General features: G+C 43.6%; 1 protein-coding gene across 1 annotated transcript; it reads right to left on the bottom strand.

The window, feature by feature from the left end:
• Positions 1 to 16,194: 16,194 nt before the first annotated feature.
• On the bottom strand, positions 16,195 to 16,611 carry LOC145403562 (uncharacterized). Its single transcript, XM_080275240.1, has one exon. It carries the CDS (start codon positions 16,609 to 16,611, stop codon positions 16,195 to 16,197), a length of 417 nt encoding a protein of 138 aa, XP_080131366.1.
• Between the last annotated feature and the right edge of the window lie 729 nt (positions 16,612 to 17,340).

The following is a 17,340-nucleotide window of genomic DNA, read 5'->3' as shown; positions in this document are numbered from 1 at the left end:
TCAGACCAAATGCGGGAGAATATCCCCTCAGGGCTGCGTCATCACTTATTCATTTACAATTTCTCTCCATTTATTTCTGTCACGCACAGCCACTCTTCCTTGCTCAACAGACATCCCTCTCGCATCCAGCGCTCTCTTCACACTGTCCATCCATCCTATTCGTGGTCTTCCTCTCAGTCTTACACCTCTCACATCAGATCTAGTTATCTTTTTCACCAATCGCTCATTATCCATTCTCTCCATATGCCCAAACCATTGCAACACCCTCTGCTCAACTCTACCAGCCATCTCCCGAACAACTCCAGTTCTCCTTCGCACTTCATCATTTCGCACTCGATCCATACGCGTCACTCCACACATACTCCTCAGACATCTCATCTCCATTACATTCAAACTATTCCTCTCTGCTACACCCATATTCCATGTTTCAGCCCCATATAACGCAGTCGGTACCACAACACCCTCATACAGCCTTCTCTTTACATCCATTCTAAGCGAAAGACATTTAAACACTTTTTTCATTCCTCCCAGCACCTTTCCTACTTCATTAATTCTAAACTTCACTTCTGCATCTATTCTTCCATCCACAGCAACATGTGACCCTAGATATTTAAAACAATCTACCTCCTCAAGCAACTCACCATTCAAAACTATATTCATCCCCCTACCATCTATCAACCTCGTACACTTCATCACTTTACTCTTATTCTCATTTACTTTCAATTTCCTCCTTTCACACACCCTTCCAAACTCCTCTACCAACTGTCTCAATTTCTCCTCTGAATCAGTCACCAATGCAGTATCATCTGCAAACAGCAGTTGCTTCAGATTCCACTCTCCTCCATCAACATTTACCAGACTCAGACCACCTAAAACTCTTGCATTCACCTCCCTTACAACACCATCCATGTAAATATTAAACAACCAAGGCGACATCACACATCCCTGTCGCAGCCCCACTCTCACGGAAACCAATCACTCACAGCATTTCCCACTCTTACACATGCTCTACTATTTACATAAAAACTTTTCACCCCTTTTAGTAACCTACCATCAAGTCCATACAATCTTAAAACAGTCCACAAAGCCTCCCTATGAATTCTATCATACGCTTTCTCTAAATCCATAAATGCCCAAAACACATCCTTGCCTTTCGCTAAATACTTTTCACACACTTGTCTCACAGCAAACACCTGATCAACGCATCCCCTCCCTCTCCCTAAAGCCACACTGCTCATCACTAATCACTCCCTCTGTACCCTCTCTAACTCTCATAATTAACACTCTACCATACACTTTACCTACAACACTCAACAGACTTATACCCCTAAAGCTAGTACATTCATACTTATCACCCTTGCCTTTATACAACGGGACCACACAAGCACTTGCCCAGTCAATTGGCACCATACCTTTCTCAAAGCACACATTCAATAATCTTACTAACCAGTCAACAATAGTCACTCCACCACCCTTCAGGCATTCCACAGCACACCCATCCATACCTGCAGCTTTCCCTGTTTTCATCTCCTTTACTGCCTTCTCCACTTCCTCCTTCGTGATCAAAGAATCATTCAACTCTCCCAACACATTTATTCCTTGCACCCTTCTATCTGCCACAATCTCAGCCACGTTTTCCTCCTCTACATTTAACAATCTTTCAAAATACTCTGCCCATCTCTTCCTTACTGCATCCATCTCAATTAACATCCTTCCATCCTCTGCTTTTACTTTATATCTGGGAAAAATGGTTATGGGCAGAGAAACATATGGGCCTTTCTAAGCTTAATAATTGGCTCCCAGGGGAGAGTTAGAACTAGAAGAGCTTAAATATTAGAGAAGTCTGTCTCTGGCAGTGCATAATAAAATATTTAATAACTGTCATGAAATACCATTCACTGATTTGCTTCTTCTCCCTACCAGTAGTATGGAGAACACAATAATAAAGGTATGTTTCTGTATCTCTCAGCCATCCAACATTCCCAGGTCCATGATTTCATTTATATTGACATACACTCAACAGGTTGGCTTGGATGATGAAGAAAAAGATAGATTCTGGGATGACTTGATACGGTATGTATGGTTGGCGGTATGTGGGATGTTGAGATGGTAGTTTTGGATGGGGATTAAAATGGTCATGTGAGCAAAGCAGCTCAAGGATATGAAGGAGTGCATGGGGATGATGTGCATATGGTGTGAGGAATGTGGAAGGGGAAAGGATGCATGTACTCGAATTTGAGGAGGCAATGAATATGATTGTGTGCAACATGCATTTTAGGAAAAGAGATATTAGGCTGATTACAGCTACCACAAAATGATTTAGGACCTCCCCCCACAAGGTATTAAACAAATGAAATCATAGTATATCACAGTGTTTGTTCATGAAATGCCATTCATTAATATGAAATCATGTTTCCCTTGTTTTTCAGGACCAGTTGGATGCATTTTGGCATGGAATCACTGAGATCTCTAAGGTAATCTAAGGACATTTCTTTGCACCAAATATTTGTCAGTTCAGTCTTGAGGTTGTCCAGATTGGGTGTCTTCTTCTCTGTCATGATTTTCTTCATCTCTGCCCAGCAGTTTTCTATTGGATTTAGATCCGGACTGTTGCCAGGCCAGTCGAGGACCTCAGTCCGATTATCCTGAACCCATTTTGTCAACTTTCTTGACTTGTGACATGGAGCTGAATCATGCATGAAAGTCGCACCCATCGATAGCAAAAAAGTTTAACCAGCCACCAGTCATCATCAAGTTCTTAGTTAGAAGGTAGAGGCCTCCCCTTCCCACATCACCTAAGAAACACTCCCATACCATTACTGATTGTGGGTGCTTAACAGTCAGCACCAAGTAAGCAGGGTCATATTGACTATGGGAGGCAGGGCGACAAACCTTGGCAGAACGCACCTTAAACACTTGAAATGTGCTTTCGTCGGAAAACATAACTTTTCTCCACTCATCCGATGTCCAGTGCGCATACTTCTTGGCAAACTGAACGCGCTGCTTCTTCATGCGGTCAGTGAGAAGCGATTTCTTGGCTGCTGTGCGGCTTGGCAAACCCAGCTCCTTCTGCAAGCGGTGTTGGATAGTTCGAATTGAGACGTCTTGTAACAGCTGGGGATGCTTCAATTCCGCTGCTGTCAGTCGAGGATTCTTGATTACTTCCCTCTTCAGAAGAGTATTTGTACCTATGGAAGTCATCCTCTTCTTTCCACTGCCATGCTTGTGCTCTGGTACGACATCAGGTGGCAGGCCGCGTGCTGCAGCAAGAATCTTCATGACGGTCGACTTTGCGTGTCCAGTATGTTCACAAATTGTGTTGATAGGGACATTATCCAGCCTCCATGCAATGATACGGACCCATCCCTTGAGCAGTACTTTCCAGGCATGACAACTCGACTCTAGAAAAATAACAGGGCAAACAGTAATGCATACGAAAAAAGAGGAAGGTGCAAGCTCGGAGCGATAGGAACATATACTCCCACTCTTGCTTCTTGGCAAGCACTGACGTGCTGAGCGTTTCACCACCTCCCGCTAACACCAGAGGAGTTGCCAGTTACTTCTTGTCCCCCCAAATTCACTTGGTAGAGGTTGAAACACAAAGCAGACAACTCTTCCATAGCAATTCTGTGTGTAGGTCCCAAGTCAGTTTGTGGTGGGTGTACATTATGAGTCTGGAGGTAATAGTAGCCTGATTATTTCCTGGCCAGGAGGACTGACTGGAGATTGGTGAAGGATGTTAAAATATTGAAAATGGTCCTACTGTAGGAATTATAATGATGAATACATATTTATGTTCTTAACTGGCACTTATATATAATATGTCACTGAAAAAAATAACAACCTAACCTAACCTAACCAAATATGCATGCACCTTCAACTGTGTGTCTGTCAAATATCTGGGCCTTTCCTACATGAGGCTATGGGAATTGGTAAATGTGTTTCATCAAAGCATGGTTTGTCTAATTTTTTTTTTCTTATGTAGCTTACATAGACACCAAATAGGAAGAGAAAGGATATTTTACCGGTAATTATATGTAAAACCAACAGTTTTACATGCAGACCATGGCAAGCAACCACATGTTGGGTCAGACCTTTAGGTTGTTTCGGAACTGAAGTCAGTCCATCTTTACAGTAATCGTTTGTCCCTGGTAACCTAACTAATTGAATGATTTGGGGACGAATGAGTTTTAGGTCCAATTTGACGGTGAATTTTTACAAGGTGCCAGTACACCCCCTAGGATGTGCAGCATATTTTTCTGACAGTTTTTGATGAGATTTGAGTGATTTTGACCTTCATGTTTGTTGGAAATGCTTAATTTTGCCTCTTTTCCAATCATGAACTTTGACTGGATGAGGGGGTGAAATGAAGCATTTTCAACAGATAATGAAGGCAAAAATCACTCAAATCACATCATAAACCACCAGAAAAATATACTGCAAACCAGTTAACCTAATCAGACGTATATTAACCCAAGCTAACCATCCAGCCTAACCTAACCGACAGAAAACGAAGGCAAAAATCACTCAAACAGCATCAAAAACCACCGGAAAAATACACTGCACAACTGGTTAATCTAACCAAACAGACCTAGACTAACCAAACCTAACAACTGACAAAATGAAGGCAAAAATCACTGAAATCGCATAAAAAACACCGCAAAAATATACTGCACAACCGGTTAATATAACCAAAAAGACCTAAACTAACCAAACCTAACCTAACGTGCTGCAGTGGAATCCTTTACCTAAGAGATACGATGGTCCAGGTTGTGCAGTATGTTATTCTGGTGGTTTGTGATACGATTTGAGTGAATTTTGCCTTCGTTTTCTGTGGAGAATGTTTCTTTTCACCTCCTCATCCAAAGTTCATGATTGGAAAAGAGGCAAAATGAAGCATTTCCGACAAAATTGAAGGTGGAAATCACTCAAATGTCATCAAAAACTACCAGAAAAAATAGACCGTGTTTTCTCAATAACTCAAAGGCTTCCTCCGGTTCTGAGTGGAAACGCCTAATAACGCGTAATCAATATCACACCCAATGCTCAGATTAAGTCCTACCTCGTCGGGAGCCAGAACGAGAAGGATTTGAATTTTCCACCCAGGAAATATGAAAGACCGCTCTTCAAATTGATTGGTAAAAATATAAAGTAAGCCTATGAGTGGGTGAAACAGACCTAGCAGACGCATGAGCAGTCGATGGAGGGACAAACACACATATGAACGCACACATTTTTTACACGGACTGCCTGTCAACATCCAAGGTGTGGGTTTTTGGGAAATTTTAATTAAATTCATTATCTCTTTATGTATCGATTTCTGAGTGAGGTTATGGGGGTTCATTAGCATTCTTATGTAATATACAATGCATTTATGATGTTAATATCCCTGAACTGCATATTGGCAACTTGTAATATAATCTATCTATCTATCTATATACCTAGGCTGCTTCCCTCAAGGAAAGGGAGGTAGCCGAGACAGGAGGGCACACTCCCCATTTACTCATCCATTCAAACACATTGATTCGTAGTATTTACAAGCGGACAATATGAAGTTTAGGAATTTTAGCACCATTAATGTATAGTATAGTCCCTAAGGATCATAATGAACCTCCATAACCCCATTCGGAAATTGATATTTTCAGAGATAATGAATTTAATTTAAAATTCCAAAAAAAAACTTTATCTTCACTCGGCCACTCCAGGTAAAAAATGCGTGCGTTCGTACGTGTGTTTGTCTTCCCTTCAACTGTGCATGCGCCTCGTACGTCTGTATCGCCCAGTCTGTTTTGTCTGTTCCTTTATGTTACCCGGTGGTGCAGTATATTTTTCTGGTGGTTTTTTATGCGATATGAGTTGTATGTGGAGTGAGGCGGAGATGCAAGGGTGTGCAACGGACAGCATGGTGGAATGATGAGGTGAAACGAGCTGTGGAACAAAGAAGAAGGTATATAGTGAATGGTTAGCGAGTAGAGGTAGAGGAGAAGATGAGAGAGAGAGAAGAGAGAGGTATATGTGAGCAGGAGAAGGGAGGTTAAGAGACTGATGAAGGAGAGTAAGAAGAAAGTGGATGAAGAGTTTGGGAGGAATCTGAATGTGAAATGGAGGGAGAGTAAGAAATTGTTTTGGAAGGAGGTAAAAGTAAGGCAGTGTGAATGGGAAAATAATGGGGGAGTGAAAGATAGGAATAATAGATTGTTGGTGAAGAGAGAGAAATTGAGGAGATGGAAGGAGCACTTTGAGGATTTGTTGAATGTAGAGAGTGAGAGCAGTGCGAGTATAAGTGGTTGGGGAATGGCTGGGAGAAGAAGAGGAGGGAGGAAGAGATCAGTAGGGCGGAAGTAGTGGAAGCGATGAAGATGATTAAGTTGGGAAAGGCCCCAGGAATTAATGGAGTGTGTGGTGAAATGCTTAGGTATGGGGGTGAGATTGTTGTGGAGTGGATATGGAAGTTGTGTAGATTGGCTTGGGAAGAGGGAAGGGTTCCAGAGGTCTGGAAGTCAGGTATAATTGTTCCTTTATACAAAGGAAAAGGGGAGAGAGAAGTATGTGGTAACCATAGGCGTATTTGCCTTCTTAATGTGACTGGTAAAATATATGGTAGAATACTCATCGATAGGGTTAGGCATATGACAGAGGAGCTAGTTGGAGAAGAACAAGGGGGATTTAGGAAGGGAAAAGGGTGTGAAGATCAGATATTTGTTCTAAGATGTTTAGTGGAGAAGTATCTAGAGCAGGGAAGGCAAGTGCATGCTGCCTTCATGGACTTGGAGAAAGCTTATGACAGAATAGATAGGCAAGGTATGTGGAAAGTATTAAGAATATATGGAGTGGAGGGGAAATTGTTGAGTGCTGTGAAGAGTATGTACGAGGGAGCTAGGGTATGATGCGAGTGGATGGTGAGCTGAGTGAGTTCTTTGATCTCAGTGTGGGACTGAAACAGGGTCCTTTGATGTCTCCATGGCTGTTTAATATATACATGGATGGGGTTGTAAAGGAGGTGCAAGGTAGGGCAGTGGATGTGGGGGTGGCTCTAATGAATGAGGGTGAGATTTGGATGATTCCGGTGTTGCTGTTTGCTGACGATACAGTATTGTTGAGTGAAGATGAATGGGAGTTGCAAGGTTTGGTGAATTAATTTGGGACAGTGTGTAGGAGGAGGAAGCTGAAAGTTAATGTAAACAAAAGTAAAGTTATGGTGTTTGAGAGGAATGAAGTCACAGAGTGTGCAGTAAGGTTGGATGGTGAGGATATGGAGAATGTGAGTGCATTCAAGTACTTGGGTTGTGTGATGAGTAAGGATGGAACTTTGGGGGATGAAGTGTGTGAAAGGGTACAGCAGGGAAGGAAGGTTGTTGGTACACTGAAAGCAGTGATGAGAAATAGGGAGGCGAGTATGGAAGTAGGTGGTGGCGACCATCATCCACTCACTTGATGTAGTGCTGCTTACCTCTTCCTTAGGCTGTATTATTCTTTCTCTGTGCCTGCCCTCCTCTCTTCCTATTTCTCCCATTTTTCCTGTTACTTCTTATTGCTTTTCTTTCCTTTACAGGTGGCATTACATTGAGTGACAAGCCAAATGGTTTCCTGTAAGCCAAGAAACCATTTACAACGCTGGGTGGTAACCATATAACCAAACCATATGTGCTCACTACGTGTCAACAAGTGGGTTGGTGGAGGGTTAGTGCCCCTCCCTGTAAAACTAATAAATCAGAGTCAAATGGCCGCCCCTTACGGGATTGTGGCGTCTAGCAATAGATAGATAGATAGAGTATGGAAGTTAAGAAGTCACTGCATGATAGTATTGTGATCTCTACTCTGACTTATGGAAGCGAGGCGTGGACCTTGCAAGTGGGGAACAAGTCAAGAGTGAGAGCAGTGGAAATGAGTTACTTGAGAGGAGCATGTGGAGTGACGTGGAGGGACAGGTTGACGAATGAAGTGAAGGAACGTTGTGGGGTGGATGTGGATGTTGTTGAGAAGATTAGGAGAAATACACTGAGGTGGTTTGGACATGTGAAGAGAATGGAGAATGAAAGACTGACTAAGAGGGTGTATGTAGGTGAGGTGGAGGGAGGGGTAGACCGAGGATGAGGTGGAGTTGAGAGGTATATGAGAGAGGTGGGGTGAGTTGGGGGGAGGGTAGTCAAATGGTGGGTGACAGAGCGACTTGGAGGCGTTTTGTCTGCGGTCACTCTTTGCGGGATTAGGGCGTCGGGCTATAGATAGATAGATAGATAGATTTTTTCGGAAAATGCTTAATTTCACCTACTTGTCCAATCAAAGTTCATGATTGGAAAAGAGGGGAAATGAGGCATTTCCGACAACAATGAAGGTCAAAAACATTCAAATCGCATCAAAAACTACCAGCAAAATATATTGCACTACTTGGGGGGTGTATTGTCCACTTGTAAAAATTTACCGGATAGGTTAGGTATGTTGGGGTAGGTTTAGTGTGTTTGGTGAGGTTACGTAACGTATTCCCCTAGAATACATTAGGTATGTTGTGGTAGGTTTGGTTAGGTTTTGTGTTTGGCGAGGTTACGTTACGTATTCCCTTAGGAGAGGTTAGGTTATGTTGGATTACATTTGGTTAGGTTTAGTGAGTTTGGTGAGGTTACGTTACGTATTCCCTTAGGAGAGGTTAGGTTATGTTGGATTACATTTGGTTAGGTTTAGTGAGTGGTGAGGTTACGTTACGTATTCCCTTAGGAGAGGTTAGGTTATGTTGGATTACATTTGGTTAGGTTTAGTGAGTTTGGTGAGGTTACGTTACGTCTGTTTGGTTAGGTTTCGTTTGTTCTGTTATGTTACCCAGTGGTGCAGTATATTTTTCTGGTGGTTTTTTATGCAATTTGAGTTGTTTTTTAATTCATTTTTTCAGTAAATGCTTAATTTCACCTGCTTGTCCAATCAGAGTTCATGACTGGAAAAGAGGGGAAATGAGGCATTTCTGACAACAATGAAGGTCAAAAACATTTGAACTGCATCAAAAACTACCAGAAAAATATATTGCACTACCTGGGGGGTGTATTGTCCACTTGTAAAAATTTACCGATAATGTGTCCTTATGAGGTTGCACTACAAAGTCAATTCTAATTTCACCAAATGCCTTGCAGTGTAGCAAGAAATGCTTCTGTGTTTCTGTTTCATAACCACAGCATGGACATGGCTCCTTTCCTCGAAATCTGTTTTTCCAGTTTAGCTTCAGAGTATTGGTTCTTGCTTTCAACATGTCTACCTCCTTTGCTATCCATCCAGCTCTTTAATTATGGCCATGAATCTCCTGTATACATTTAATGTTGACTTTTCTTCAATATTGCTTTGATTTGTTTATTTGTGTTGAAAGGGAGGTGAATTCAGCATTTGGGAAAATTGGGACCTGATGGCCTCCACCTGTCTTCTGAAATATTGCCCAGCCTTAGCCTTACTCTTGTTTTTGATATTTCAAAAGTCTGTCACCACTGGTAAATTGCCACATGATTGGAAAAAATCCATTATCATTCCTATATTCAAGAAAGGCTCTCGACACAAACCTCTTAACCATAGGCCTATTAGCCTAACCTCCATCTGCTGCAAAACCCTGGAAAGATTTATTACAGAGGCATTATACAACTACCTTGACACTAATGGAGTGCTGTCAAATGAGCAGTATGGATTCAGACAGGGTAGAACTGTAGATGACCAACTGTTACTCGTGTATAATGATGTTACGGCATGGGTGGATGCTGGGTATGTTGTGAATGTTGTCTTGTTTGACTTTAGCAAAGCCTTTGACATCATCAACCATTCGATACTCACTGACAAGCTGAGGCTACTTGGGGTCAGTGGTTCCTTGCTAACTTGCATCTCTGACTTCCTGTCCGGCCGCACCATGCAAGTGTCTGTGTCCAGCTGCGCCAGTTCCTCAAGGAATGTTCTCAGTGGTGTTCCCCAGGGATCTGTTCTAGGCCCCTTGCTCTTTCTGGTATATATAAACTTTCTCCCCTCATACATACGCTCCAAATGTAAATTCTTTGCTGATGACATGAAGATTTAACTCAAGTTGCGCCAAAACACTTGTTCCACATTAGCTGCAGATATAAGTACATGCCGGAAGGACATTGATATGGTATACAATGTCGCTGAGTCCTGGGGTTTACGTTTCAATCTTGACAAGTGTACTGTTCTGCGATGTCAGAGAGGCCCAGTAGTCTGGAATTCTATTGGCGCACTTCAGTACTATCACATTAACAACACCAGCCTCTCCGTAGAAACAACACACAAAGACTTGGGTATCTTGGTTGACAGTTCACTGAAATTTCATTCGCACATAAGAAATACTGTAAAAAAGGCAGCAGGCCTCTCAAATAATTTATTAAAGGCCACCCTCTGTCGAGACCGAGATTTTATGTTGACTTTATTCAAATCCCACATCAGACCCATCATGGAGTTTGGCTTCACTGTATGGAACACAGGCTACCACGGAGATCAGAGGCTCCTGGAGTCTGTACAGTGCAGATGGACCAAGCAAATCAATGGCCTGTCCGAACTCAGTTATGCTGACCGTCTGAAAAACCTGGGCCTGTATTCTGTAAAAGGGAGACTGATCAGAGGTGACCTCATTAAATGCTGGAAAATCTTCCATCGCCAGTCCCCAATTGCACCGCCTGAGCTTTTTTCTCTTCCTTCGTTAACTCACACCAGGGGCCATAGATTCAAGGTGGCCAAACCCCGCACTTCAGCCGAGTGTAGACGCAGGTTTTTCAGCATCAGATGTATAGACCTCTGGAACTCTCTTTCAGATGATGCTGTTAGCGCTGACCCAGTTGCATCATTTAAAAAGTCCCTCCACTCACAACTAGGTCACATCCTGTTCGACTATATTGAATAACTACGACTCTTAATTCGAAGTCCTTCAAATAGTGCAACTACCGTGCATATGGCACAAATTCAGCCTCTAATCAATAGTCTATTCTGATGATGATGTATATAGGAAACGGGGCTGGCGTGCCAGCAGGTATGGGCTGCCCTACTTCTTGAAAAGCAGATTCCTACCAAGCCATACTGTTAATTGTAATAGGGTAGCCAACCAGGTGAGTAGAACAGGTGAGGTATGTAATATACCATATATATTTTTTCCTCATCTTTCAGTGTGAACCTGGTGCACTGCTGATTGAAATTATTCTTATACATTTTACCATCATTCTGGTGTATAGGGATATTTGTAGACATGCTATAGCTGGAGGAGGGCAGCCATTAACAAATGAACAAAATGTTATAATTTCGTAAATCAATTAATTTATGAATTTATTTTCCTACGGAGTGTATAATTCATTCATGACACCCAAATTCTGCAAAAATAACTTGGTACTCAAGAGCGTGCAGTTAGATTTTGTTGACATCAGTGGTAGAGTCCTATGGAGGGCAAAAACACTAAAACAAGTGAAAAATACAAACCAAACCTACCATTTACCAACGCTGACCAAACTATGATGTGTGTAATTACTGCCATGTAATATAATATTGTATAAGCACTACTTACACGTCATTTATTCATGACTTTTCATAGGAAAGAAGTCACACAATGATGATGATGGACTAGAGGCAGAAGCTTACTGGCTTGCCCTCAAATGTGCTAACTAAAGAACTGAGCTGGCTAACACACAAACTTTCAAACAGTTGCCGTTTCAAAAATCTATTCAGAAAGTACGCAGGTAGTCTGAAGTAAACTAGAAAGCATAATTTAATATCCTAACTCAATATAACGCGCCACGTCGCCACCATAGAAGCTTTTGTTTACTCGTATTCGTTTCCGAAGTGTTTAGTCTTGTAAAATCTTATGAACAGCCTTATATTTCTCATATATTTTAGTCTGCTGGGGAAAATTTGATTCACGAATTATTCAGTTTTTATAAATGGAAAAACCGGTTATCATATGAATATTTAAATTTGTTATACGATAGGGGGGTCTCGTGGCGTTTATCCTCCTGTGACATTCCAATACTATTTTACGCCACAACCAGGTGACGAACGCCTAGCGTGAACAGTAAATTTATTTATGGTACGAAAAACGGGAACGTCAGACACTCACGTTCGTCAGTACTGGCGTTTAGTTTTTACGATACGGCCCAGTGTGATGGAGGTGACATTGTAAGGTGCTGCCCTCACGCGGCGATGACGATTGGCTATGCGATGTGTTGACAGAAGTCGCTACTGTTGGGGGGGGGGGGGGGCGGTAGACGATGTTTGCTAGCGGGGAGGTTGATTGATTTGGAGGGCAGAGAAGGGAATAACCTTGGATGGAAAAGGGTACGAGAGAGGGATGGAGGAGGAAGAGAGGTAATAAAGAGAGAAGTGGAAAGAGGAGGAAGTTGGGAGAGGACCAATGACAGAGAGAGGGGGAGGATTAGAGTTTTGTTTTTTCTTTTTATTTTATTGGGGAAGATCAACCATATTTAGCCACACACACACACACACACACACACACACACACACACACACACACACACACACACACACACACACACACACCATTCCTTTTACACAACCATCACATTCAACACCACTTCTGCCTTCTTCATTCCCTACCACTGTCAACTACACACACACACACACACACACACACACACACACACACACACCATTCCTTTTACACAACCATCACATTCAACACCACTTCTGCCTTCTTCATTCCCTACCACTGTCAACTACACACACACACACACACACACACACACAAAGCATTCCTTTTACACAACCACCACATCCAACACCACTTCTACCTTCTTCATTCGCTACCACTATCATCTATAACTACACACACACACACACACACACACACACACACACACACACACACACACACACACACACACAAAGTATTCCTTTTACACAACCACCACATCCAACACCACTTCTACCTTCTTCATTCGCTACCACTATCATCTATAACTACACACACACACACACACACACACACACACACACACACACACACACACACACACACACACACACACACACACACACACACAAAACCACTTATAAACAGAACAGGCTAAACTTTGAGTGTGACTCTCACAGGCATGGAAATCTTAAAGAATGAATAGCCAATATCATCCTAGGTTAGGTCACTTTGGGCACCGTTTGGTGGGACTGGGTCATTTTTGGTTGGGATGTATTCAGGTGGATTAGGTACAGACAGATTAGACTGGGTTTGAATAGGTTTGTTTAGATGTGTTTTCGTTGGGTTGTACTAGGTTAGGTTAGGTAGGCTTGGATTAGGTTATTCTAGGCTTGGTTGGGTTGGGGTAGGTTAGGTTTGGTCAGGTTAAGTGAGAGTGGGTGAGATTAGGTCGCTTTAGATAGGGTTAGGCTGCGTTTGATTAGGTTTGGTGGTCAGGTTCGGTTATAATAATTTAGGTTAGGTATGGGGAGGTTAGGTGAGATTATGTGAGGTTATAATAATGTAGTTAGACTAGGCTACGTGACACACACACTACGTGTGTGTGTGTGTGTGTGTGTGTGTGTGTTTTCATGAAGCCTATCTTCGTGTATGGATGTATGAATGAATGACTATGTATGTATGACTATGCATGTACCGTATGTATATCGCTTTATCTACATGTATAAAAATTGATGATTGTCTGAGTACATATGGTATGTATGTCAAAATGCCGTCGTCTGATTGCGTACGAGAAATACACTTACGTCAGATTGCGTAGGAAGAATTCTTACGTCAGTTTGCGTCGGAAAAATACACTTACGTCAGATTGTGTCAGAGAAATACGTCAGTTTGCGTCGGAATAATAAACTTACGTCAGATTGCGTAGGAAAAATAAACTTACGTCAGATTGCCCTATTCCAGTCAGGGATTGCATATTTAACTTAGGCTTTTATGGCTGTTTCTCTTCTCTCTCTCTCTCTCTCTCTCTCTCTCCCAAAAAATAAAATACGGAATGCAGGATACATCGCCAGAGAACAGGCGTTGTGTGTTTGGGAGGTTGTGTGGGTTCTGTGTGGGGTGTGTTTGGGAGGTTGTGTGGGTTCTGTTTGGGATGTGTTTTGACGGGTTGTCTGGGTTCTATCTGGGGTGTCTTTGGGGTGTTTTTGGGGTTTGTTTTTGGGGATTCTGTGGGTTCTGTTTGGGGTGTGTTTAAGGAGTGTTTTGAGGGGTTGTGTGGGTTCATTTTAGGGTGTGTATGGGGTTTGAATGGGGTGTGTTTGGGGTATATTTTGAGTGTTTTGGGGTGCATTTTAGGTGTATTTTGGGTGTGTTTGAGGTGTGTTTGGAATGTGTTTGGGATGTGTTTGGGGGTGTTTTGAGGGGTGTATTTGCCCCATACACCCCGTCCCCCAAGAGTCTGACACACCTCAGAGAAAAAATTTCGGTAGTGAAACTTGGATCGCTTTATCCGTAGACTTTTCCCCTGAACCGTGGCTGGTATGTCTGTAGACTTTTACCACCAACACTATAGACACGCCTTCACGTGGTGGCACTGATGAGAAAGAGAGAGAGAGAGAGAAAGAGAGAGAGGGTGAGCGTTACTTAGGTGGAGTGGCGGTTTGCACGAGGCGGATGAGGGTGTTGAGTGGGGTTTGTCTAATTCGGACAGCTCCTGCAGCATCTAGGACATGAAGAGGGTGGGGGGGGGGAGGGTTCAGTGAGTGTGATGTCTGGGTTGGTGTAGTTTCTGCCGCTCTGAGTAGTTCGGTTGCTGGGCATTTTAGTAGATAATGTAGTAGGGGAAAAGGAGAGTTTGCGTTGCAGTGTTTGCAGTTTTGGTATTGTTCGTCGATTATACTGGGAAGGGGGCGATGTCTTAACTGTAACCTTCGCATCAGTGAATGAGTGTAGTTGTTTTCTTGTCTGAGTTATGCCTGGTTGAGGGCTGATGCTTTGTTTAATATTTTCTTTTTGATTTGTGAGTGGCTAAGTGTGACTTCGATATCGATGTGGGGGCAGTTTGTGGCTTGTTTGGCGGAGTTGTCTGCTTTTTCATTTCCTCTTATGCCTACGTGGCTGGGGATCCAGTGTATGATTATAGTTTTTCTTGCTGATATTTGGTATGCTGTGTTGAAAATGGTGCTGCAGATGTTGATATTGTCGTAGCGGTCTCGTTGGCGTAGTACTTGTATTGCAGAGAGGGAGTCAGTGTGTCTAATGATGGCTGGCGATACAGTGGTGTTTTTGGCGTCTATTAGGGCTTCACGGATAGCTACGAGTTCAGTGAGGAGAGTTGATGCTCCGTCTGTGATTCGCCAGGCTGCTGTCTTGTTCCCGGAGATGAAGGCTGCTCCTGCTTTGGGTGGATTAACAGATCCGTCGGTGTAGTATGTGTTGAAGCTGGGGGGAGTGAGGTGAGTGATGAGTTCTAGGCTGAGTTGGCGTATTTCTTCTGTGGGGGTGTTGGCTTTGGCGGAGGAGTGTGGAGTTATTAGTTTGAAAGGGGGTGGAGCCCAGGGGGGTGGCTGCCGGTATTCTGGGTCGGGAGCAACTGGTTCTTGTTGTATGACGGTGTCGAGGTTGAAAAGTCGGTTGGCTTTCATAGTGCAATGGGTCCAATTTTGTTTCAGCACATCAGGGTGAAGGTTGATGCTGGCTGGGACTCGTGTTAGGGGTGGGAGAGGTGTCGCACTGTGGGTTATTTTTGCTATGATTCCTGCAGCTCTAGCTTTTATTCGGTGTTGAATGGCTTCGATCTTCCACTCCATGCGGAGATTGCAGAGGCGTGTCCATCTGGGTGAGTTCGTCATGATAAGGAGTGCCTCGTTTTGGGTGGTTTCGAGTTTTTGGATTAGGGTGGGGTTTGCGCCGACGGGTATAGGGGCACAATAGTCGATGACGGAGCGAATAGCTTGGATGTCAAACAGTCTGAGGACTTTATATGAGGCCCCTTTGCTCTTGTCTGTAGGGGATCTGAGGGCGCTGAGTTTAAGGTTTGTTCTCTCTTTTAAGAAACTGAATTCGGTTCTGAAGGATAGATTGGAGTCGATCCACATTCCGGGATAAAGGTGAGAGTTTATATATTCGATCGGGTTGTAGCCGAGATGTAGAGGACGTGAGGAGGGGGGTTGCATGCCTAGTGCTAGTGCTTTGTTTTTTTTTGGGTGTTTATAGATAGGCTGAGATCTATACATCCTTGGAGGAGTTGGGAAAGGGTTCATTGAGCTTTGTAACAGAGGGGGCCTCGGTTTACTATTAGAGCTAGATCATCGGCGTAGCAGAGGACGCGTATGTCTGGCCCGATGTTTGTTTGTAGGAGACTGTCCATGAGGGTGTTGTAGAGTTGGGCTGATTATACTGGCCTGTGGAGTGCCGTTGTTGTGTCTGTGGAAAGTGGAAGAGTGTCCTTGGAAGCGTACGAGAGCTTCTCGATCTCTGAAGAAGTCCTCGAGCCAGCCGAGGAGGCGACCCCCAATTCTCTTGCTGGCAAAGGTAGAGAGGATCGCCTGGGGACAGGCGAGCTCGAAGACTTTTTCGAGATCGAGAAAGATGACTAGGCTCATCTCGTTGCGTACTTCTGCCATGAATGTGGTGAGGCATTCTGCTGTCCCCCTTCCTCTGGTGTATGCAAACAGATATTGGTGTGGCGTGGGTGTGCTCCATTGCAGACGTTGGTGGACCATCCTTTCCATGGTTTTTCCAAGGCAGATGAGGAAGGATATAGGTCTATATTTACCAAGGTCTTTGGGTTTAGGGATTGGTTGAATGGCAGCCTTTTTGTTTGCAGAGGGAAGTTTGGCTAAAGTCCAGAAGTGATTTACGAGGTTGAGAATGGCAGTGGTGGCATTTGGTCCAGCGTGAGATAGCATGGAGTAGGTGATTTGGTCAATACAGGGGGCTGTGTCGCTGCTGGTTTTGAGTGAACGATGAAATTCTTGGATAGCAAAGGTTTGGTCTGTTTGGGCAGGGGTGTTTTTAGCGAGGTGTATTCTTGCAGCTCACTCGGCGTGTAGGGTGTTGAGGCGGTTTTGTATGTGTCGTGGGGTGCAGAATGGAGAGGTTTGATGGGCGAAAAGTTCATAGCTTGATGTTGATGGCTGTGGCGGGGGGGTTCTCCTAAGTTCCGTTGTTGGGGAGTTGCTTCTTCGTTGCAGCAAGCTGAGGTGTGGGTGGCTGAGGCTTTTTTGCTCTGTTGTCTGCACGATTCTGTCCCGCTGCTTGGTTTTTTGCAGATGAGCTTTGTGGATTGCCTCTGTGGATGGTCTTTGATCCCGATCTCGAGTCCATTGTGTGAGATTGTAAAGTTGGGTGCCCAGGCCTACCTATGCCAGAGATCCTGGGCGCCGGGCTTTTACCTTCCCCTCCCTCTAGAGGACGTCGTGAGGAGGGACCCTGGCTCCTACTCCGGATTG

Source organism: Coenobita brevimanus, chromosome 61, assembly GCF_032717465.1.
Source record: "Coenobita brevimanus isolate Jiangsu-jjx chromosome 61, ASM3271746v2, whole genome shotgun sequence".
Lineage (NCBI taxonomy): Eukaryota > Metazoa > Arthropoda > Malacostraca > Decapoda > Coenobitidae > Coenobita > Coenobita brevimanus.
The sequence above is the reverse complement of the archived record's forward strand: the minus strand, read 5'-3'. Positions and strand labels throughout refer to the sequence as shown.